This window comes from Dermacentor andersoni, chromosome 1 (genome assembly GCF_023375885.2).
Source record: "Dermacentor andersoni chromosome 1, qqDerAnde1_hic_scaffold, whole genome shotgun sequence".
In the NCBI taxonomy this organism is placed as follows: domain Eukaryota; kingdom Metazoa; phylum Arthropoda; class Arachnida; order Ixodida; family Ixodidae; genus Dermacentor; species Dermacentor andersoni.
In genome coordinates this window covers 165,328,876-165,351,346 of record NC_092814.1, presented here as the reverse complement: position 1 = coordinate 165,351,346, position 22,471 = coordinate 165,328,876, and the positions used below count along the sequence as shown (strand labels likewise).

General features: G+C 47.0%; 1 protein-coding gene across 1 annotated transcript in view; it reads right to left on the bottom strand.

The window, feature by feature from the left end:
• Positions 1-4,468: 4,468 nt before the first annotated feature.
• LOC126547329 (sodium/hydrogen exchanger 3-like) overlaps positions 4,469-22,471 on the bottom strand; it is a 221,295-nt gene continuing 203,292 nt past the window's right edge. Inside the window, exons 2-11 of the mRNA XM_050195294.3 lie at positions 21,057-21,517; positions 18,930-19,186; positions 18,092-18,309; positions 16,702-16,904; positions 16,198-16,287; positions 16,029-16,102; positions 14,598-14,991; positions 13,068-13,278; positions 9,053-9,238; positions 4,469-6,574 (exon numbers count right to left, since the gene is read on the bottom strand). Of these exons, the coding sequence (XP_050051251.1) occupies positions 6,042-6,574; positions 9,053-9,238; positions 13,068-13,278; positions 14,598-14,991; positions 16,029-16,102; positions 16,198-16,287; positions 16,702-16,904; positions 18,092-18,309; positions 18,930-19,186; positions 21,057-21,517 (2,627 nt within the window). The 3' untranslated portion in view covers positions 4,469-6,041. The remainder of the gene's footprint in view (positions 6,575-9,052; positions 9,239-13,067; positions 13,279-14,597; positions 14,992-16,028; positions 16,103-16,197; positions 16,288-16,701; positions 16,905-18,091; positions 18,310-18,929; positions 19,187-21,056; positions 21,518-22,471) is intronic.

Genomic DNA, 22,471 nt, shown 5'->3' with positions numbered 1-22,471 from the left:
GTTGCCAGATGACTATGCATTTTGGGTATCCTCTATTTCTCACTGGAAGTCGAGGGCTCGCGAAAACGCCCTTGTCTACTCAATATATATATATATATATATATATATATATATATATATATATATATATATATATATATATATATATATATATATATCTATTGAGTGTTCGCGCAAAGAGGACGTCGATGGAGCTGAGCGTGGATGGCTCCTTCACCGACGCCCTCTTTGCTCGAACACTCAGCCGAGCACGACCATCTTCTTGCTGGCACTGGTCGATACAAAGCGTGAGGGATCCTTTACAAGCACAAGGTGAAGACGCCCTAGAAGCACGTTTGGCAGCCTTGGCCGTATGCTCGTCCTCAGGGCACGGGGAGACCGATTGCCAAGATTCATGCTGGGCTTCCATGTCCAGCAACAATATGTAACCTCAGTTTGGCTCATGCGGGTTGTGCATGTGAGGCTGCAGTAACACAGGGATCGGGTCTCAGCTTTTAGTTTAAATTTTGTCCCTCATGCCATAATTCCTGCGAGTCTCTTTCTGCATCGGGAAAAAGTTTCAAGGCTAATTTTGCTGCGCCACATTTTATGCACGACAAATAAGTTTCGAAACCAGGTGTACTGTTGTATTTTTTTTTAATTTTTGCAGCTCAATTGCATTTCTAGTTCACCGCATTTTGCTTTGAGCGATCGCGACGTTATTGAGATTGCCCCTTTCATTGTATTTAGGAATAATCCTTTGTTAAGCATTAGACCATGGTACGTCCTAGTTCTGGACCGCAGTTTCTGACGAGTGTGCTGGTGCGCTCTTGAACAATATACTAAGGGTTCATGCTTCTACTAACCGAGATTGTATGGCTTATACGTATGCAAGCCCTTCAGACCTATGCAAATCCGTGGCAATGCAAAATTTCATTCCTCTTGCAACGAATGAAGACCAGAGAACTCTGCCGTTTCATAACAACAGTTTATTTCCTTCGCATCGTGGCGTAGTAGACATGGCAAACCAGAAACTTGTTTGGAATGGTTTTGTACGTGTTTTGAGTGTTTTGTTGAACTTGTAAACAAGACAAGAGTCCATTTCGAGGCCGCCATGACGCTGTTTTTGTTCCCAGATTGTATATCATTTTCTATTTAATTTTCGAAGCGCGTAGCGTTACAAATAGGATGATGGTGAGCTGTTTGCCATATTAACGGTATGTAATGCTAAGTATTTGGGAGAATACAGCTTTACCAGAGGATACTAGCTTGATCTGCAAAGCTAATGAGCGTCGTTTCTTGATCGCGTCTCTGTCGACCTTGCATGCGGTCGCAATAAATACAACAATACAAGTGAAAAAGAAACAAACTATGCTCGACTTTTCTATATACATGCATTGTTATATGTGCTAAAGACCTCTAAAGAGAAAAAGAGACAAGGCGGACTTGAATTCACATATTGACGAAGTGAAAAGTAAACACCTAAGGAAAAAAAAAAGAAAAACTTAACATGATACAATTCGGTGCAGTACTCTTACTCGAAAAAGTTGGTGGGCGATTTCGTGCTCTCGTTACAGTAAACATAGTCGAACCGGCTCGTCGTACGAGAGTCACTGTCCTTGACTTGACCTTGTCGAGAATAACACCACGGCAGCCAGCTACTCTGACATGTAAACAACCACCACACAACTCACAAACGCGCACTTTCATTTCAATGAAACAGTCAGGAGGACGAATGGTAGGTCTGCTAAAAAAAATGGTAATGCAGACAGTGTGAGGAAGGGGCATGGGAAACAACAATACGCGTTTCTATGCCAAGGATAGCAAAACAAACAGCTTATTTCAGATATCAGTGGAAAGTGTGTCCTAGGAACTTCGTCACGTGCCGGCTACTACTTGCGCACAGACTGGCGTGCCGCAGCCATGCGGTTAAGCTAGTGCCGCATGAAGCTTTCTCGTCCGTTTGTTCGCGCATGGATGCATTGACTAAGGTGCCCGCTAGAAATGTAACGGAGGCGTGATTGTCGCACGAGCGTTCCCAATTGGCAGACGCTAAGCAGACTGGTCTGACATTTAATAGGCGCGCTCCGTAGTGTCACTTAGACCAAAATATACGTTTCTTCGCTCTCGCTATAGGGTGGCCCTTTGCTTCCGCGAGAGTTTTTGGCATTTTACTAAATATTAGTATACGAATGCTTGTCGGCACATAACTGAAGCTGTGTTTGCACCGAAGACTGTGCTTTGTTGTATTTCTGTGCTATTACAGGAACGCTTATGTGGGCTATTCACTCTAAGCAGCCACATACGTGCCGTGAAAATATCAATGAAAGGCTGGAATGAAGTCTGCCTATCGCTATCGCGCGATAAACGCGGCTGATTTTCTGTTACTATTGCAGGTTGCCATTTCTCCCCGTCCGCAAACGAAAAATGCCGGAGTCTGCGGTAAGGCAGCCAGTGCAGTCTTCGGGCCCTTTCTGTGTGCCAACGGCTAAAAAGCACGGATTTTCACTAGTGGGCGAAGAAGAATCAAGGCAAAGAGAAAACAGTGAAAAGGCATAGAGATTATGCGATATGCGGAAGCTCAGTGCATGCTCTCCAGAGTGGTCCCATGAAGCACCATGGCACGTTTGGCCAGTTTTGGTTTAACGAACTGACTTACTCAGCGCGTCTAAGTATTAAGGCTAACAGAGGCACCAGAGAACGCGGCGTCCTATAGCATTCTAATGAGGAAAAATATTTGTTTATTAACTAAAAATGGACATCGGGGAAGGAAGTCTCAGATAAAGAACATTTATAGGCTGTATACAGTGCCAACTTGTCATATTGTTGATTTAACTTGATATCGTTAATTACAAAAGTATATTTCTTTTTTTCCGCAGCTAATGTTGCGTTATGAAGCAGACAGTGATACCAAATGCGGACAAATTTATTATGCATTTTTCATTGGCCTGGCGAACTTGCAGACCAGTATTTCTTTTTGAACTTTTGTACCTGTATTCGCTTTACGTCACTAAGTAAGTTCCTTTATTTAAATTTTTTTTTTTTGCCACGATAGCAGCCGTAATCAGATTTTAATAGTATGGTGGTGACGGCGTTGAAACAGCGACAGGCAGCTGCAAGAAAAGAACGAAACGCGAGCAAATTTAGTCGGCTTTCTTACCCGATGTTTTTCCTGAGCTTTAAAAAAAAGAAAAAAAAAAAACAAGACTGCGCAGAAACAGCGTAACGGATTTCGAACATTGAGGGAGGGCACAGTGAGACAAGGTTCCTAACTCAGTTCAATGCCCAAACTGTCTTTCCAAGGAGGCGACGCGACTAGTAGAGGCATTGACACTTTTCAGCGGAAAGGTAATCGGAAAATCACGTGGAGACGCGGACGGTATACCGCAAATGTCAAGGCTATGTGCAACGCTGCTTTGTCCGGGGTAGACGCCAACGCTCAAAGACCTTTTTGCTCGAGCGACTACGCAAGCGCGTGACTAGGAAGGCTCCGCTCAGGACGCGGCCCTGCACCTGCAAACTCTTAAAAGTGCAAACACAGCTGTGCACACACGTAAAAACTTTGATGTATACAGCACTCACAAATAAACGGTAGGCTTTTCTCATTCACATTAGGACCAAAGTCTGAAGAGTGACATTGTGATCACTGGCCCATTACAGAAATGAACTAGGTCGTGTTTGACAGGTTGATTCATCAAAGCGAGCTCGAAATGTGTTAGACATCGCGCATCGCTCATTTAAGGAGGAAGAACGGAATTACCCCATGTTGCTTATGTTGTGTGGCTGTAACCTGAGCTTGATCCTAATTCCAGCCAGGATAAAAACGTCCTCGCACTTCTCTGAAAGCGTATAGCAGCTGAAGCTGTAAATATACTGTAGCAGCTACCTACAATTTTTATATTTTTACACACTCTCACGTTTGCCAAAAGAAAGCAAGAATTTTGCATTTGATATAGGCTCGGCATGACATGCAGATACAACCTGTATCTTCAGGGATGCACGACTTAGCTCACCACATTGAGTTCATGAACCTGCGCGCAACATACGCAAATTAATAGAACAAAACACGTCCACCTGCGCCATATACCGCGATACGTACCAGTTGCTACTCACCGTGTTCAGAAGCTCGGCGCTAAAGAAATTATACCGCCAGACATGAGTGCACTCGTATGCTATCCACTGTTCAGCTCCCAAGCAGTGATGGCAATAACAGTCAACGTCATTTCATCATTTCATGCTTCCGCGCCTACCATGGCGGCGCTATAAGCACACCTTCAAGACTAATAAATCTGAATAAAAGCAAACTAAAGGCTATGTTTAACACGAGTAAGTAGCAAGGATTCTAACGTCTTTGACGTCATCGCAGTCACGGTGGCTACAATATATATATATATATATATATATATATATATATATATATACATATATATATATATATATATATATATATATATATATATATATATGTATATATATATATATATATATGACGTAAGTCACTATATCTAAATACCAAGAGAACAGAGAAACAGATTCGTTCTCGCGTTTCTGTGACGCACTATCTAAATGTTACTGGAGGATTACACTAGAATTCTATGTTCCTTAGGACTTGTAATCTACCGTTACCTGGGAACATTGTCAGCCATACAATGGTGTGGTAATATGAAGAACAAACTATGACAGCATGCCATCGCGATAGCTTTGGGTCTGACAATATACGCGCTACTGCTACTAAGGTAGTCATACTACATAAGTTCGATTTATTTCCTGAAATGGTGTCGGATTGCCACAACAGCATTAGACCATTAAGAACATTAGGCCTTAGACCGTTAAGTAACGACCGTAAGAAGTTTTTGGACCGCGCTGTGTGCTCTATCCTAGCAAACAACTTTCTTGCCGTATGGACATATATCAATATATTGGTAACGTAGAGCAAGTGGCATCAACCCTGCATCGCTCCCGCGGTAAGCCACAGCATAAGCATTTACAAGCTGGGACGTGTTTGGGAATGAAATAGGCATTAAACGTGGCATGTTCCGTTGTTTTACTAGTCTGAAACATCCTGGGAAGCGCATGGCAACCTATCGTTGTTACCAGAGAATGCGCTGATGTTACCGCTGCTTAAAAGTGATCCATCAAACCATGCTCCGGAAAATCTATAAGGAAGCATCTCCGTTTGCAGTCTGATTGCTGCGTCAGCATCGTTCTTCCTGAGTGTCAAGGCTTCCTATTAAACAAGCTTTCTGTCAAAGTGCTTTACCCAAGGCATCAAACCGGCGAACTATATAGCACTGAGAAAACCTGCATTGCGGAGTTTCTGGCCACCGAAGCCTTCTTACGGATATTGGTCATTACTGTGCGGCACGGCTTGCCAGCTGCTGTAAGGACGAATTTGTGCTCGTATGTACAAAGCTCAAGGAAAGAGCACAACTCTTCATAAATGCACCTGTATCAGAGATCTCGCACGTCCTCGTTCGCTGGCAACACCAGCTGTCCTTATATATGGCGTGGTGCCATGCGCGAAAAAGAAAAACCGCTTCCAGCGATATAACATAGTATATAAAATTAATAAAAAGTGTCATTTTCCGTCACAGTTGACAATTCGCAAGCCGCTATTTTGAGTCATGGGGACGGAAAACGAAAACGCCTTTCGGGAGTTTTTGCGTGAGGATACTTGAACTACGTGATCCGCGCAAAAAAAAAAAAATAAAAAAAAAAATAAGAAAGCCTATTATCCAATACAGCTAGAATAAATTCCGCATCTGGACCACGGCTAAAACAGCAACAGACGACGCGCACGAATTGCGCGTATATGAGTTCGCTGTGCCGATCCTTCACACGAGTGAAGTGACAACAGCATCATAAACATCGTAGCTTGTCAACGGCTGGGTATGTCGAATGCTCACTGTACGATATAGTCGAGCACAGCTTGTCAAGCACAGAGAGAAGCACTGTCGTCACTTGCTGTTTCTCGCCCTTGGGCCACTACAACAAGACCTCTTGTCCACCAGGGCTGCCTGTGGTGGCCACGGGTCACAGGAACATCAACAACGCCGTCCACATCACAGCCGCACATGCCTCGAGCCACAGCTCTCGGAATCGTCGCTCTCTAAGTCAATGACCGTCTCTTCCCAACGAGAAGTCGGCGTTAGCGGTTCTGTCGACGCTGTAGACGGCGGGCCTTCTCCTGTGCCTTCTACCTGCGGTGGCGCCTGCGCAAGCTCGCCACTGAACTCCGACAGGGCGCCGGCGACTTCCGTAGAGCCGCCGTCTTGGTCCTCCTCGGTCACCTCTTCCATCGGGGCGGCCGGCGCGCCCGATGACTTGAGTTGGAACACCTCGAAGACATCCGGAGTTGAGCGCTTGTGGCGATCCAACCGACCGATAATTGTGGACGTGGGCGACTGGTAGGCGATGTACTCGCGATTGTCGATCCATGACGGGAACTCCCGCTGGCGGACGCCGCCGTCGCCGCTGCCGCAGCGGGCGCGCACTCCCGCCGCGTCAGGCACGTCGTCGCGCTTCCAGGGGAGCGTGGTCTCGGTCTCCGTCAGAGCCTCCGCTTCGGGCGGGGGCGAATACGAGCGTGGGGAGCCTGCGCAGAAGTCGCCGTGCATCAGTTGCATGGCAGTTCGATCTCAAGAAAACCTTTCGCATCAAAGAGTTAGGCGAACCTCTTGTTTAACACTTGCTGTTTGAGCAGGAATATTTGCAAATTCATTGTGCAACGTCACTTAATGATACCGCATTGCAAACCGCGAGAATGCCTGCAGCTCGAGCAGCTGGCGCTGAAGCTTCGGATGTGTGCCTACATGCTTTTGCGGGCAGAAAATCGTGCGAGCATGAATGTCTAGGCGGTGCGTCTAAGATGACGATATAGTAAAGGAAACTGACAATGCCGATGTACGTAAGCCACATGCCGCAGTCTCGTCGCCAAAACCATTATGAAACGGCGGACTCTAACCGCAGACTGACGTTTCCTATCAGTAGCGTGACATACGAGTGGAAATTATTGTTCTCCGATGATAAACTTTTATACAAAAGCAAGAAAGCAAAAGAATGACGGAACGCGACGAGCACCAAATCATTCATAATGTGCGTCGACTATAAATACATTCTCTACAACACCACGGCAATTTACATGCACATCGTGTCACCCACTGACGAGACTATTTCTTATTGTATGTGCCAGAAATTGAGTAACAGGGACCGAATTCACAAGGCTTTTCGTTAATAAGTGCTCTTTGCTATTGGCCGGTCGCCTTTGCTAATATGTCCAACATCGCGATTGGCTGGCAGCTTTTCTTCTAGAGTAAAACGATTTTTTGGATAAGGGTCCCGAAGCATTTGTTACTTGATCTTCTTCAGAATAAGAATTGTTGGTCTAACCAGTATGCAGGAGCAGGTGTAAGCATGGAATGCCTCGTTATTGAAATATCTTCAGCGTACATGTTTTATTCTACGACTGCTACACAATGGGGCTCCCAAAGCTGTAGAAACAGAACAATGTGTGAAGCTAAGCGACTAACGGTCACAAAGAAACGTCTGCTGTCGACAGCAGCATTTTTATATTCTGACATAAAGTCCAACTTACGACATTACGTATACCATCCATTTCACCTGTGTACATAAGTCGGCGAAGTCACGCACGTAAATCGACTTCATCATGCTCAACACCACTATTGTGTCTGCGTCTAAGTGAGCTCAGTGAGTTAGAGTGTGAGTCTGCATATGAGTGAGGCCACGTGGGTCCTATAGAGGACGTGAGTCTGAGTTAGTTGAAGTGAGTATAAGTGGACCTAAGTCTGAGGGAGACAAGGTGAATTGAAGTGGGTGCGTTTCTGAGTCCCAGCCACATGATAGCACACACAAATTCTTTGTACTGGCAGCGAGCGAACGTAACTCGACGCTTGTGACACCATTACATATAGCACATTAAATGAAATTAGGGGGTTTTATGTGCCAAAACCACTTTCTGATTATGAGGCACGCCGTAGTGGAGGACTCTGGAAATTTCGACCCCCTGGGGTTCTTTAACGGGCACCTAAATCTAAGTACACGGGTGTTTTCGCATTTCGTCGCCATCGAAATGCGGCCGCCGTGGCCGGTATTCGATCCCGCGACCTCGTGCTCAGCAGCCCAACACCATACCCACTGAGCAACCACGGCGGGCACATATAGTACATGTGAATCTGATTCAAGCTGATACTTCTTACTATGAGCTAGTGATTTTGACTCTGGGCGCCTGTGAGTCTGGGCCAAGTGAGTCTATATGTTTGTAGCAGTCTGCTATTCCATGAGTCTGAGTCTGAGCCCATGATTTTGTCAGTTTGAGTGAGCAGGCATTCTCAGTCACCAACGCCATGTTGAAAGAGATGACCACTGCCCCCATAATAAATAAATAAATAAATAAATAAATAAATAAATAAATAAATAAATAAATAAATAAATAAGCAAACTTCTAAGACATTTATTAGCAGCGGAACATGCGAACGGGCAGCAGTCACAAGCGTTCGAAGAAGGACAGCAACCACGAGCTCATGCGGTGGCGATGCTGCTAAGGCACAGGCTACTCTTCTTCGACACAAAATGAATAAAGGAATACCTTGGCGAGTTAGTCTACGTAACAGCGACACCATCAAATTTCTGATCGTCAGAACTCTCACGATGATTTCTTCCTTAATACAAGGGGGGTGGTGGTACAGAGGGATGCACTTTGCTCCCACTACATATCAATCGCTGTGGGATTGCGACACCTTTTAGCCCCCTGCACCATTCTTGAATATTGAGTGAGGTGCCACAGAAAAAAAGAGAAAGAAAAAAAAGGGAGAGAGAAAAAAAAGAGGCGCTCATAGAGAAAATCACTTGACCAGATTGCCAGGCCAAACCTGCCAGCAACCTCCACTCCTACCATCTCCACTTTAGAAGCCACCTGCCTCTAGTGCTTCCATTCTAAGAACTTAGAGCACGAGAACGGAATGCAGTAGAGCATGCGCGCTCAGGGGACGTCAGAAATCTAATCTAAGAAGTAACGTTTCGGTTCAGCATGACGAGTCCGGTCTCGTGGACTCACCTTTAGGCGGCGTTTCGCCTGTCGGACGAGCCACAAAGACGATGCCTTCATCCTCCCCGCTATGCTGCGAGGCCGAGTTGACCTCGGACTTCGACGTCGAATTGCTTGGCGCTGTAACCTTTAGGCAGTCGATGTTGTGCGAACAGTCGCCGTTCATCGGAAGACTGAAGCGTAGCTGTGGTTTATCTGAAAGCGAACAGTTCGTTAATGTGGTTATGCTGACTGTTTACTGCACGAATACCTTCGAAAGCACACGTATATTTGTCAACGCGCACACAGACGTATAAATTCCTCAAGCAAGCGAGCCCGGGTTCACGCTATAGTTCCTGCTACGCGAACCCGGCATTGAAGGAGTGTCCCATTTCTTTTATAAACAGCCGCACATGGCTATTTCCCTTCCTTTCGCTTCCGACTTGAGCTCTTCAACCTGAGCAAATTTTTGTTTACATACGTCATTTCGTAGCCTTAACAAACCCAGTTTCCTCGTACGCTTGTACTGCCACTTCGTCCAACTACCAACTTGTCTAACGAAACTTAGGTAGGACGACCCCTGTTCTTGTGAACATGCTTAAACAACATGTCCACTGCTTCTAGCAGACGTTTCTCTTCCACTTTTGGCGTACCTTTATTGGCTACAAATGATTACGCCTATGGCTGAAGGCACCTATGGCTGAGGCCACTCTCCTCAGTACGACGTGGTTCTACAGCTGAGACAGTTATGGCTGAAGCCAACCTCTTCAATTAGGCGAGGTTCCATGCTATGCATGGGAACTTCCTCGAGAAGTCGCGCTGTGGCTTCCGGAGGTTCGGTATTTATTTAAGTAACATGAAGGTTTGGGGGGGCTCGTTGGTGTTTTCCCACACTTTGGTTATTTAGCCCCGGAATGCAAACGAAGGATCAGAGACAAGCGCTTATCCTTATGTTCTTGTCCCCTGTCCTTCGACTGGTTTCCCGCGCTAGATAACTGAACCGGTACCCCCAAGATCTACAGTCACCTTCTTTTTCCCAGCAGGTTTTTTTTTAAAGCGAAGCTTGCCTACCGCCCCAGGGTTTGACTTGCCGTCGTTGTCTTATCGCCAAGCAAAAATTTCCTATGAAAAAAAAAATTATGTGCCCTATGGTGGGTTTCTACCTGGTGTTCTAACCATTAGGACAAAGAGAGGGAGAGAGAGAGAGAGAGAGAATAAACATTTATTAGGACAAAGACGCGTGCATAGTGAGAAAGAAAACTTCTGTCTGGAGACGCTTGGTGCGTTTGTTGCATCGCATAACAATTTAGTTGTAGAATGAGAAAGCGCGCTCTGCTAGCTGACATTAAAAATAGAAGTTTTAGGCCTGAATAAGGACCCCAATGCAGCCGCGCCGTCATTCATTCACAACAATAGTTGCTGAACGCCAATTCTACCGTTTCAGTGGGAGAAACTGGCTGCAGCTGGGAGACCGTGTTTGGTGAGGTTTTGTTTGTGACTTCTCAAGGGTTAGATGGTGTGGTAGCGCTGTCATTGTTACGAATTACCTCTGTTATTTTGCCATGTTCCGCTAATAGCTTTCTCATTATACCTCTGCATGTTCCGTGGGTGAGGGCGCTTGCGGGACGCGTTCGTCGCCGAAATGCATGCGCGACGCACCTCTTATCGCGATGCGCCATTTCGCCTGGCCGGCTCACCAAATGTTCACTTGCACCGATTCTCATAGTGCATGAGGTCTGCACGATTTCTTAGAGCGCAGCTCTTAAGCGCTCGTTGCTGCGTTGAGCGTCGGCGTGCCTCGTCCTCCCTCGGCGTAGCCGAGCGAACAAGCACAGCGAACAATGAAAGAGCGAACGCAGAGCGCAGCGGCGGATGAAAGCCGGCGAGAGCATGAGAGAGCGCGAGGTGGAAATCGGAGAAGGAGGGTGCAGCGGAAGCATGAGGAGCAAAGCGGAAGAAGTCACCTTGAAGCACCACCAGCTGGCGCTTACGCTCGCGCATCTGCGGCACCGGCCGTGCGTGGGAAAGAAAAAAATAAGAACCAGAAAGTTCGCCGTTTTAGGATAGTAGACTATTTAATCCAATCTGTTTAAATAAATGCTCGTTAACCATGCTGAGCACTTAAAGAGTATGCTACCTTGCTATGCAATGAATAATTATGCATCTCGGGCGCTCTGCCCTTTCCATGCAGCTTTAATTTCTCATTAATGGGCCCCTCACCAGGCCCCTTAGCAAATTTTGGTTATACGCTGGAAGTTGTTATGTGTCCTCTAGGGAGCGTTCTGCCGCAAATTTTCTTCAAATCGGCTCATTAATAGCCGCGATAGAAATATTTCAGTGCCGCAAACCCATGAGTTCAGGACGCGAGCTCCACTGCCCAGCGAGACACTCTCTCCACTTTCCCCGTCTAGCCTCCGCGAGCGAAATTCCTTCCCTGCGTTCTCCCATACCGGACTTCGAGGATCGCGTGACGTATACGTCACGGGCCCCGCCTTCATTTTTTTTTTCTCCTCGCTTTTTCGCTATATTCTAGGGACCATACCTTTGCGGCGCGGCTCACTTCCGCTGACGGCGTCGCGCGCGAGCTGTTGTGATTGTCTCGTTTCACGCAGCACCCGATTTTGCGCGCTATGCACGATGACACCTGAGTAGCGGTATAAGTCAGGGCTACAGGAATACTGAGGCAGACACAAGCGGATCACAGAGCATGATCCCGCGCTGGAACACGGTAGAACATGACATAGTTTCGGTGTATGCGCGCGCCACTGCACGACGTGGGAACAAGCAGACGAAACGGAAGTACATCTCTCTTGCTGCGGTGCGAAGTAAAACAAAAACATGCAGACATTCGGTTTGTGTGTTTTGTTATTTATCTAAACTTTAGTTCGTCTATTCAAGCAACAGATTACAGAAATAAGAGATGTTGTCTTGAATAATTCTTGAGGTCACGTGTCACTACGCGCGACGTCACAGCGCAAACACGTGTACGTAGGCGCACTAGCACGTGTGTGCTCCGGCTTGGAGCGTGGCGGTCGCGAAGAGAAGGGAAAACGGAGTTCGGTTTGAAATTTCAGATTTTTCCACGGCGCGTGGCGATGTAATTCTTTGCAGACACGATCGTTATCGGGCATTGTATGCTCTGCGCTTGTCAGCTCAAAAGGGCCATACCTGGTGAGGGGATCTTTAAGAGAACCTGACAGCTGCTCACTGAAAATATGCAGTTCCGGCAACAATGGTATAACGATCGTTATAGACTAGTAGGCGGGGTAAAGTGCAACGTCTTTTGCAGTGATAGCACCCTAATGATTGTGTATGGCAAAATGATGTGTCATCCACGAGGTTATTTACCTTTATTATTAGGTGCGTCAATTCCAATCCATTAATTTATGGCTTTTATCATTACATGACAAAGCTGATCTAGTATAATGTGTAATGCGCATCAAATGATCAAGGTGTGCTCTTGATAATTAGTAGACATCGAAGCGGGATGAAAACACAGGCCGACACGCGCGAGCGCTAAGTGCTTGTGTGTCTTTCGGCGGTCATCCCTGTTCCGTTCGCGCTTAGTATGAATTTTGTAATACCAACTAGGGTCCTGGACAAGTACGCTCTCTCTACCTTGGCTAAGTAAGACGTGCGTCGCTCGTTGAATGTACCATAATTTCCATTCATGTTACACAAGTACGCAGTTTATCAGCAAATTATAGATAGGGAACAAGGAAATTCACAACGTGCACTGACGCTGGCGCGGAGGCCAGTGCGACTGATGCTTTCTTCAACGTGCCATTTCGGCACTCTGGACCAGAAGCCGACGCACGCCACTCAAGGCTGCGTGCGTTTGGAGATAACAGTTTGATACTGGCTGTAAACAAGGTCTGCATTATGCTTGTGCAGCGTCGGTTGCATGACTAATCTGCACGGTGTGAATACCCTCCGTATCTCAAAGGCCCCATAAAAGTGCAACCATCGCCTACTCAAGCTGTTGCGTCATCGCGATAGACAGCGAAGCCCGCCTCTTTGAAGTCGAGCGGGTCGAACCACGTACCTCCATTGGGAATCTTGCGCGGTTCGTGCACGTGTCGGCAGGTGAGTGGGGCCCCGTCGTTACCATCGTGGCGTGGCAGGCGGCCGTTGCGCGCCTTGCGCATGCGTCGCCTCTCCTCTCCCAAGAAGGTGCGGATTTGCATGCGCATGTGATGGTGGAAGGGCGGGTGGTCCTCGTACCCGTCCACACGGTCCTTGTACAGCCGCTTGACCTGCGCCCGCGGCCAGTGTGAGCCTCTCCTTCCCGCATTCGTGCCACCCAGCCGTGCAATAGGAGGCAAGCGGCGCGTCAGGGACCGTCGCGCATGGCGCAGGTCGTCCACATTTTACCCAAACATTCGGCATTCAGCTGCTGGGCGCCAGAGAGTCGCAGTAACAAAATTTGGTCGACACGCTAAACCTGTTAGGGATCGCGCGTAGTCTTGAAAGCTAGCGATATGATCAGCAAGGTACTGATTAGCCTGCCACGAACACGTCAAACTTGTTTACGAAGGTGTTGCACTGACGACTTTTAATCCATAACGGGTCACGGGTACCATGCGAATGTGTTAGGCGAAGCCACAATACACTGTGGCAGCAGAAATTAGCAGAAAGAAAAGAGAACATGCGCGACTAATTTTAATGCTCCAAGCAAACTAACTGTAACCGTGAGCTGAACTCTGAGGCTGCTGCAAGGGAAAGGTGTCGTTATGGGTTCAGCTCGCACGGCGTCGTGGGCTGATATAGCCTCCCATTCAGTTCCGGCAAGAAGTTTTTACGAAGCGCTGATGTTTTTCGCCAAGGCTGCCTCCCGCACCCAGCTAAATTCTCGGTGGACACTCAGAGCGTATTAACAAACCTTACGTGTTAATTACGCCTTCTGTGCCATTCCACGCTTGTCGGGCATAGGTTAATATGTTATGTGTAGCGTTTGAGGCTTCAGCGCTTGACAAAGGTGTGAAATTGAAAATAGGGGGGCTCGTTACTGCACAGCCTAGCGTATGACTTGCACTATATTCACTTGGAAGTGCTGTTTAAGTGCTTCCAAGAACGACTACAATACTGTTTGAAAGGAACATCTCCCATCTTCCGAACTCCTCATGACATACCGCGTTGGATTCACCGTTTCCTACATACTAGCCAACAGAATGTCCGTCTGATTATTAACGCTTTTGTCCTTCCCCGTTTTTTTATCTTTGTGGTGTTAAGAATGGCACGTGGAATATTTAACAATGCAAATGACACTCTACTCCACTCACTCACTCACTCACTCACTCACTCACTCACTCACTCACTCACTCACTCACTCACTCACTCACTCACTCACTCACTCACTCACTCACTCACTCACTCACTCACTCACTCACTCACTCACAGTTCTAGCAGCTATTTTAGTTTCTATATTTCCCATCGAAAAACGCAGAATATAAGTGTTTCAGCTGACAGTATCCCTGAAGGGATGGGTGAATAATTCTCTCTACAAGTTTCGCGGAAGAGCTTCCCCATGAATTCGCGTCTCAGCTCATGGCAACACCGGCCGGCCGGAACTCACCTTCCTCGATGGTTTGAACATGGAGTCTGACAATATGTGGTGCAGCTGGGCGTCTGCGTAGTCCTTGCTGCTGGGCGAATACTGCAGCTCGTTCATGTCGAAGTTGAGCACGGTGGCCGACCGGTCCACTGGGAGGTCGAGCTCGCGCAGCGTGTCGCCGCTGGCCGACGCGGCGCCTTTGCTCAGGTTGGTCTGTGTGTAGCTTCGGAAGAGCGAAGCTAAAGACACGCCATTTTCGCCGTTCATTACAGGAACCAGGCTGTTGTTGTTCTTCAGCAAGTTCATTGCGTCGGCAAGGTTCAGCTTGGAGTATGTCTCGATGATCTTGGGCTCGCGGATGCTGTGGTCCTTGAGCAGCATCGGCCTCAGAAAGCGATTGTTGTAGTACTTGAACCTGCGCGATAGCGCACATACGCTATGTACCAAACAAGCACATTGACACTGAACACGCGCTGTTCGGCGCATCACAAGTGTTGCTTCAACGTCGAGCGAACCACACGTTCAGGGTTGTTGCAAATCTTTAGTTCGATATAAAACACTTGAAATTCATGTCGCAGATATATCGCGAGCCAAGCTGCGAGGTAAAATAGAAAGGCGGGCTAGGGGGGGAGGGGGGGGAGGGTAGTGCGCTGCACAATGACGCGCTGCGATTTATAGAGAACCCAGATGCTGAGTAACCACAATATTAGGTGCAGGATCCGTATACGTTACAACACTGCCCTCCCCGCCAACGTGCACGTCGTGCCGGCTGACTAACCTTCCTCTCTTTGCTTTTTCCTCCTCGGGCACGTTTTAGTGTTACTGCTAATGTCTTCGACAACGAGGGCCCATGACCAAATAAATTTTTAAAAAGCAATTATTAGTGCAGATAAGCAATGTATGAAGGGCTGCAGAGGATGCATCGAAGAAGAGGGGGGAGGAGGAGGGGGTCGAGTCAGTTCGTTCTGTTTACTGCATCGATGCAATGCTAATAAAGGTTCGGAGGAAAGTAACGTAGAAGTAATAAATTACAATTGCGTAATTCCTTAATTCTTTCGGGGGGGGGGAATCAATTGGTCGCTGCAAACAATTACATTCTTGAACGAAGCAATTGTAAATGTAATCGGTTACATTTTTTCTGTAACATGTGCAAGTCTGGTGTCGGTACACGGTTTAACGCTTTCTTATTGTTGCCACGAAAGTTGGGAAGTTCTGCATGTCCAATACCTACCTACAGGCTGGAGATGTAACATTCATTATGAAGGTAGAGAAAGTAACACAAAATTATTTTAGTGATGTTAAATGGCCAACATAAGAGAGTGAAAACAATCCGCAGCTCTGTAAATTGACTGCTGTGCAAATGAGGAATATTAGCTTATAATCATGAGCATAATAACGTATGAATGCAGAATACCTTGTAAAAATATGCACTGAGGTGCGAGCCGAACTTACTTATCTCGTATTTTGTAGTTGCCCATGAACTGCCCCGTCACGTCTTCCAGGCCAGCCATTAAGTGGTCCATCAACTGAAATATGAAGAAGGTGCATCTTTAACATACATAACTGAGTACTAAGGAGCGACCATGCCCGTGACCATAAATAGGCAGCGTGTGGTACTTACCCTGGTGTGTAGCCTTTCGTTCATAGACATTTGGCTCTTGACACTCCGTGGCACATTGAGCAGGCGTACTAGAGGTCCAATGGTCATGCCCTACAATAACAAGAAAATAAATTTTGCCCGTCCTCTAGATGTAACTTTGTAGCGTGGAAACAAATGCCGAGACAGAAGATAAACGACATACACAAGGGAATATTTCTCTAGAATATTCTTTCCCTTGTTGTGCGAACACAGCACTGTCACACAATGAGACAACGCTCTGTGATTTTTTTTTCAGACTGTGTTGAAATAATTGGGTTTGCCTTTTATTGAATTTCCCATATAAATTATGTTGAAGTTAAGGGAAAATTTAGAACATGTCACCGTTTTATACGAGATCACGAAAATATAGAGAATTCTTGGTCACGTTCCTTTCACGGTCCATATACAGCTGTAGTGGACGCTTTTGCCACACCATGCTGGATGCTACGAATAGTCGCAGTATGGGGCCCGCCAGAGGTATCTTACCTGGACGAACACGGTGAAGTAAATGACAGCGATGGTAGTTGTCACGAGCATCTTCTTTGTCGGTATGACGTCCTCGTTGACAACCAGCACCAGGGCAAAGGCCACGGCTCCTCGAAGGCCCCCGTACGCCATGATGAACTGATCCACCTTGTTGAGAGTGTGTACGCGGAACCGGTTGATGGGCCACGTGAGCAGAACCACGCCTGTGCAAATAAGACGAGTCGTCGGGAATGTTTTTGCACGGTCTTTCGAAGGTAACGCAGTGCGAAAGGAGAAAAGACATGGTACGAAACGGGCGTTCATCCCGCCTGTCCCGTATTCTCCTCTATCGTGCAGTCGTCTCGTTTTCAGCAAGTTAGCTTTTAAATGTGATGTACACGAGGAACGCAACGTCTTCTCAGGCCCACCTCTTGTCCTTTAATGCTTAAGCTTGTAGCAGAAGCAACTGTACGGTTGTTCGTTTCCAGCAGTGGGCGCTGGGTATTTTTTTGAGCGGTCGCTCAAAAAATACCTAGCATTACCAAATTCTTTGCAGCCCAGCTGTTTGCCCACTCCGTCGCATGCTAAGGTAGACGCCTACTGCGTGCCTGCCCGAAAAAGAAAACGCGCAGTGCTTCGCCGCCACTTGTTCGTGCAAATTCACGCTCTACTTATCACAAACGTCAACTGAAATTAAAAGTGAGCAGGGTGTGAGTACACGCCTCCAGTAAAGGAGAAATATCTCATGGTTACTGAAGCTTATAGCTGAGTTCTTTGCAAGCGTCTCATTCCATTCAAATTTTTAACCACGGGGGAGCTACTGCGGTGACAGCGAAACGCAGACAAAAAACCGAAATTAAAAAAAGAAGTACGACACTTTGCACCCAAAAGCAAGCATCCTGAATTTCTCGGTGGCTTCTTCATACTAGAAAAATAAATGTGTTTGTTGCCCTTTGCAGCCTTCCCGTGCATGCGTCCTGTAAAAATGAAGTTCGGCTTCGACCTACAGTTTCTTTTTCCTGTTCAACAAATGTCATCGTAAAAAGCTTTGCCCAGCGGTCCTAATTATAACACCCGTGATGATTGCACGTTTTTGAGCTTTTAACTTATGCGGCATTATATTGACCCACTGCGGCCCCGTATTTAAAAAAAAAAAAGGAAAACAACAACAACAAATATTTCAGCTTGGAGTGTGGCGGTATAATGAAAGATTCTGTATTAAGAGGCTTGTTAGCGTTTTTGTAGCATCACTGTCTACCAATATTAGCAAGAGTATATGCATCCTGAGCAACAACAAGATAAAAGTAGAAAACACACGCGGATAAAAAACACCGATTATTGAAAATTTCATGCACATTCTTATTAGGTGCAAGAAACTGAGGAAGCACTGGAGGAAGTGCCTACGTCTTACCGACAGAACGAAAGACGGTGATGAAGACAATGGTGAGGATGACGAACCAGGTGTTCCATTCGTGGATGTCATTCACCGTCGATACACCAAGGAACATAAATATGATCGTCTCCGAGCAGTTGGCTAACATCTTCATGCCATATTTGAGCGTGGTGTGAGACTTCTGAGAGATGTTCTCTTCAACATAGTTTTTCATTGTCAGGCCACAGAAGGTCAACCTGCGTATGTAGAAAACAAAAATCTAATTGAAATGATAGATGTAAGATTCTGATTTACCTCTAGCTTAGCTAAGTATTTCAAAATCTGGAAGCTTGATATAGTCTAACAGCGCATGCTTTAGCTGCGGCGACCCTGTTAACCTATCCTTGCCGTTTGGCATACAGACCCAGCGCTCCTGCAGGGGTCCAGATTGTACTGACACTTCCGGAAAGTGAAGCTCAAGGATCTCAAATTTGGCTAGCCGGTGCATATTCGAAAGAAATCACATTTGCAGTACGACTAGACGAGGGCAGCAGTGAAGAAAAAAGCGCAGGGCAACACACTCTTTAATCGCTTTCCTGGCCTATCAAGATTCTTAGTAAATTATTTGCGTAGAATGAACCAGGTGTCCGAAAGCGCACTTTAGCGTGAATTCCTTCTGTTTTGTTATCATTGTGCCGCGTTTGCTTTATTGTCCACTTTTTATAGTACATTGATCTTATTGCGAAGTACAAATTGCTTCCATTGTGCTGAGCACAATTCGCTGTACTCTGAATAACGTTAACTTGGATGGATGAGGCACTGATGAGAGGGCTAAGGGGGGGGGGGGGGGGGGGTGACGCCGGGTATGGCAACTCACGCGAGGATTCCGGACAGGTGGAACAGCTCGGCGCTGAGGTAGGACAGGTAGCCCAGAATGAAGACGAACAGGGGCTCGATGGCGCGCACGTGGTGCGTGAAGCGCGACACAAAGGCAGCCACCAGTCCCCAGAGGATGCCGACGGCCGTGCCGCCCAGCGCCACCACGAAGAAGGATGCCACGCCGTACACGTAGTCCGTCGGTATTATGTTTTCCGTGCCCATGTCCGTGTAGCCCTCGAACATGCGGTACAGCACCTGCGCCACATCACACAGTTCCTGTTTTATCGTCTCGTGTCGGGACCAGTAGAAATAGTCGCACCATTCACTGGCTGGCCGATGCACGCTGTGGGGCAAGCGGCCGCACGCGGCATTGATAACGCTTGGCGTAACGGGCAGTTATTTCCCACAGGATGGTATTCTAACTGCTAGCACAACTGGCACCTAAACGTAAGTGCGTGGATTTCGTTGCAGTGTTTTTCCTTGTGCGATTGTGCGTTACCTCCGAATTGCAACGCTATACATAGTATGCACGTACGTCATTCAACGATACTCCGCGACTTCCGGTTTACGGCAGCGCCATGTTAGGGAACCTATAGGCCTATGCGCGCGCCTGTTGATAAGGTACCCCAAGATGGCGGAAGGTAGCGGAAGCAGACGACAGCAGCGGATGTGACGTCACGTGCATACTATGTATAGGGCTGCGCCAACTGATCAAAGCTCGAGTTAGCAGTGCGCACGCGTCATGTCATGGAATTTTCACGTTGAACATGTCTGTACGAATTCTTCTCACACTGCTGGATGACTATGGCGACCGTCCCGTCATCAGTTATTGTCACCTTGTTTGTGGCACTATGGCACAAGCGCCAGTCTCACAAGACTACAGAGATTACAGACGAAGGCAATTCCCATGATTGCCGTTGTGACTTTAGATGACTTCCATCCCAAGCCCATTTTCGAAAGCTTGAAAAATCTTGCCCATAGCCAACTAATACTCCGCACTTTTCGTAAAAAGTTATGGGTCGAGTAACAAACAACCGAATATTTTGAGAATCTTGCTTATATGTAGAAGAAAATGTTATCCCCTTTAATGAGAGAAACAACGATCGGTGGACTATACTCTGTCTACGCACTATATGGAGAACGATTGATTCATTGTGCTGAACGTCCGAAAAGAAAACAATAATGGGGCAACAAGAAGCGCCGTATAGTGGAGTTTCGGATTAGTTTGGACCACCAAACGTTCTTTAACGTGCAGCTGACTGTAAGTACACGATCTTCCTTTTTTTTTCGTTTTTTTCCGTCAACATGCGGCCGCTGGGGCCGTGAACCAAACGCGTGACTTCATGCTCATCAGCACGAGGTCGCCATAGTCACTGAGTCACCGCGGCGGGTCGAAGCTCTGAAGAGGAAGACAAGGAAATATACAGGAAGGTTAACCAGACTTCGTCCAATTTGCTACCCTACACAAAACTGAATATATAGAGAAATATATTTTTATTTTTCGTATATTACGGCTTTCGACTGATTTAGATATTTTCAGTTTCTTTGTCAAAACTCGTGAATACGTTACTTATCTTGATCTCTGCTAGATGGCCGTCACAAAATAGGACGATAAAGTCATGATTTCGATGCCTAAGGGCAAAATATTTGCACAAACAGCTTTATCACTGACTAGTTTTAACTTCTGTCTGCGTTTTGTCAGTGTGATCGTGGTATGTGCGTGGTCTCTACGTCTCTTTATTTCCTTCTTATATATCTGCCTCTCCCACCATCGTTTGCCAATGTAGGGTAGCCAACCGGACCCTCCGTTTTCGTGAACATCCCCACCTTTCGACTTTCTCTCTCTCTCTCTACAAGCTGTTTCACTTGTGAAAGCCGCAGGAGTTACTACAATGAAATTTAAACAAAAATACTCAGCTCTTCGCTTAAGTGTACAATCATAAAATTCATGAATTAACAGCTCTTGTGAGAAAAGCTTTTACGGGAAGAATTGGCATTCCTGAAACGTTTAATTACAGTTCGGTAGGTGCACGCCCTCGCCAGTTCTCTTTCAATGGCATAGCATGTAAGAGTGCTTCCCGTAGAATACATCGCTGTATAGCTCTGATAAGCCGCTCCCACTGACCACTGTGACGGCGTCGTTGAGCAGGCTCTCGCCGAAGACGAGGATGTAGAGGACGTCGTTGACGTGAATCTCCTCGAAGACAGCCAGCACGGCCACTGGGTCAACGGCGGAGATGATGGAGCTGAAGAGCAACGCGTCCAGGAGGGGCACGGACGTGCCGTACAGGCCGCTCAGGCCCACTGCCCACAGGCAGAGGCCGATAGTAAGAGCATTCCACACAGTGCCCAGCACGGCGTACGTCATGATCGAACCCAGGTTGTCGAAGAAAGACCGGTTGGGCATGTAGTAGCCGGCGTCCAGCACGATTGGCGGCAACATGAAGAGGAAGAACACGTCCGGCGTCAGCGGCCCCACTGACGTCAGGCCCGTGTAGAAGAGCAGCAACCCGATCACCACACCGATCACGATCAGAATGCAGCTCTCGGGGCAGATCAAGTGCAACTTGGGCGTCACGTGGAAACCTGCGACATCAGAAACATCACCACGCATGTCAGGGCTGCTGCCAGGGGACACTGTCAACCGCTGGGCTCGCTGGGCCTCGTGGTGCCCGCTACCCTAATGCCGAACCCCTAGGGGCTCAAAATTTCATGCACTGCTATCCGTGGTTATGATCCCACTTTTCGACCCTTTCTTTCTCTCGTAAATGTGTTCTTGCGTTTCGCTTCAGGGGTTTCCGGAAGGATGCGCTTTCTCAGCGATCGCTTGCTCTTGAATACATCGGTGACAGAGGAGCGTAAATTGTTGGGCTAAATTTCGCTGCACCGTAGAACGTAAACACGCAAACACAACACAGCATGTATAATGGGGCAGTAATATACTAAAAGGCACAGACGCTTTTATTATCGAGCCATCCCCGTGCCTTTGGTCTACACGCATTTATACGCCATAGAATAAAGGGCACGCACGTTAGTGGCTGTCCAACATAATCCGAAGGAGTCCCCACAGTAAACACCTGTGTATTGTATTGGAGTGAAGCCCTGAAACGTAGTTGCTGTTGCCTCTTACGGAGAGCTTAGAACCAGTAATATCTACAGATACTGGTCAACTAGCACTGATCTTCCCTATAGAGATAACGCAAAAGACGTTTTAGGGCGCGAAATTAGGAGATAAAAAGCCACGAAAAACGCGATGTTCCGAAATTTCAACAGCCTTGTAGCGAGCTTTAGATTGAATAGCATCATCTCGACGAAAATATTATCGTTTTTAGCGCAGGTCTTTCTTCCTTCCTGAAAATCAGGGATGATCATTTTTTTCTTCTTGTGTGCATATCAGCTCTAGGTATTCCGGTCGTTGGTTGAGCGCTTTTGGGTGAAAATATGGGGTCACGCTGGTTATCGGTGCGGCCACAGCGGTGTTGGCACTCGTATCGGATTCCGCGGTCTTGGCGGGCCTCCTCCCGACGACTATAAAAGCGA